Raw genomic sequence first — 771 nt, forward strand, 5'->3', positions numbered from 1 at the left:
TGGGGCAGTTTCCCAGGAGCCGGCTCCCTACCTTGTCGTAGAAGGCGAAGATGGCGTTGAACTCCTCCGAGGAGAGCTTCATCCCCTGGGCAGCAGCGAGAGACACCGAGGCGTGAGGGGGGGGATGGAGGTGCAAGCAGGGAACAAGAACGGTGGATTTTTTTTTTTTTTAAACTATTATTTTTATTTTACCTGAAACTTCAGAAGGAAGTTTTCTTGCACAGGCAAAAGTCTGAAAAAGAAGAAGGGCAGGGATGAGCGGGAAGCAGCCCGGAAAAGACGCTTTTTTAATCCAAAATGACTTTTCGCTCAGAAACATGAGCAAATTAAAGAGGAAAACTGTCTTCCTCGGAAGCTGGAGCAGACTCTTCCTAGACGCGAGTGTTTCGGGGTGTCTTTCCCTCCCCACCGCTTCCTTCTCGCCGCCCGTGACCTTACCGGGACATCTCCGAGAGGCCCAGCTTCCCGTCGCCGTTCATGTCGAACATCCGCAGCTGCCGGGACACAAGCAGCACCCGGTCACCCGTCGCCTCCTCCTCCCTTCCCTCCCACCCGCCGTGGGGTGGCGAAAACCCCAGGGGGGGACCGCCCTGCCCCGGGAGAGCCGTCGTCCCCCGGGACCGGCCCGGAGGTCCCACTTACGATGGTCTGCGTGTACTCCTGCAGCTTGGGCTCGTCGTAGGGCCGGTTCGCCTTCTTCAGCAGGTCCGACAAGAAGCCCTGGAAGGAGAGGGCTTTGCTGGCTGTCCCCGTCCCCGGCTGTCCCAGCGG

At 58.6% G+C, this 771-nt stretch overlaps 1 protein-coding gene across 1 annotated transcript in view; it reads right to left on the reverse strand.

The window, feature by feature from the left end:
• The window catches only part of CALB2 (calbindin 2), an 11,885-nt gene that overhangs the window by 6,013 nt on the left and 5,101 nt on the right, over nucleotides 1-771 (reverse strand). The window contains exons 4-7 of the mRNA XM_009290849.1: nucleotides 643-720; nucleotides 439-494; nucleotides 193-232; nucleotides 21-85 (exon numbers count right to left, since the gene is read on the reverse strand). Coding sequence (XP_009289124.1) covers nucleotides 21-85; nucleotides 193-232; nucleotides 439-494; nucleotides 643-720 — 239 coding nt within the window. The remainder of the gene's footprint in view (nucleotides 1-20; nucleotides 86-192; nucleotides 233-438; nucleotides 495-642; nucleotides 721-771) is intronic.

The sequence above is a fragment of the Aptenodytes forsteri genome, unplaced genomic scaffold (genome assembly GCF_000699145.1).
Source record: "Aptenodytes forsteri isolate BGI_AS27 unplaced genomic scaffold, ASM69914v1 Scaffold14, whole genome shotgun sequence".
In the NCBI taxonomy this organism is placed as follows: Eukaryota; Metazoa; Chordata; class Aves; order Sphenisciformes; family Spheniscidae; genus Aptenodytes; species Aptenodytes forsteri.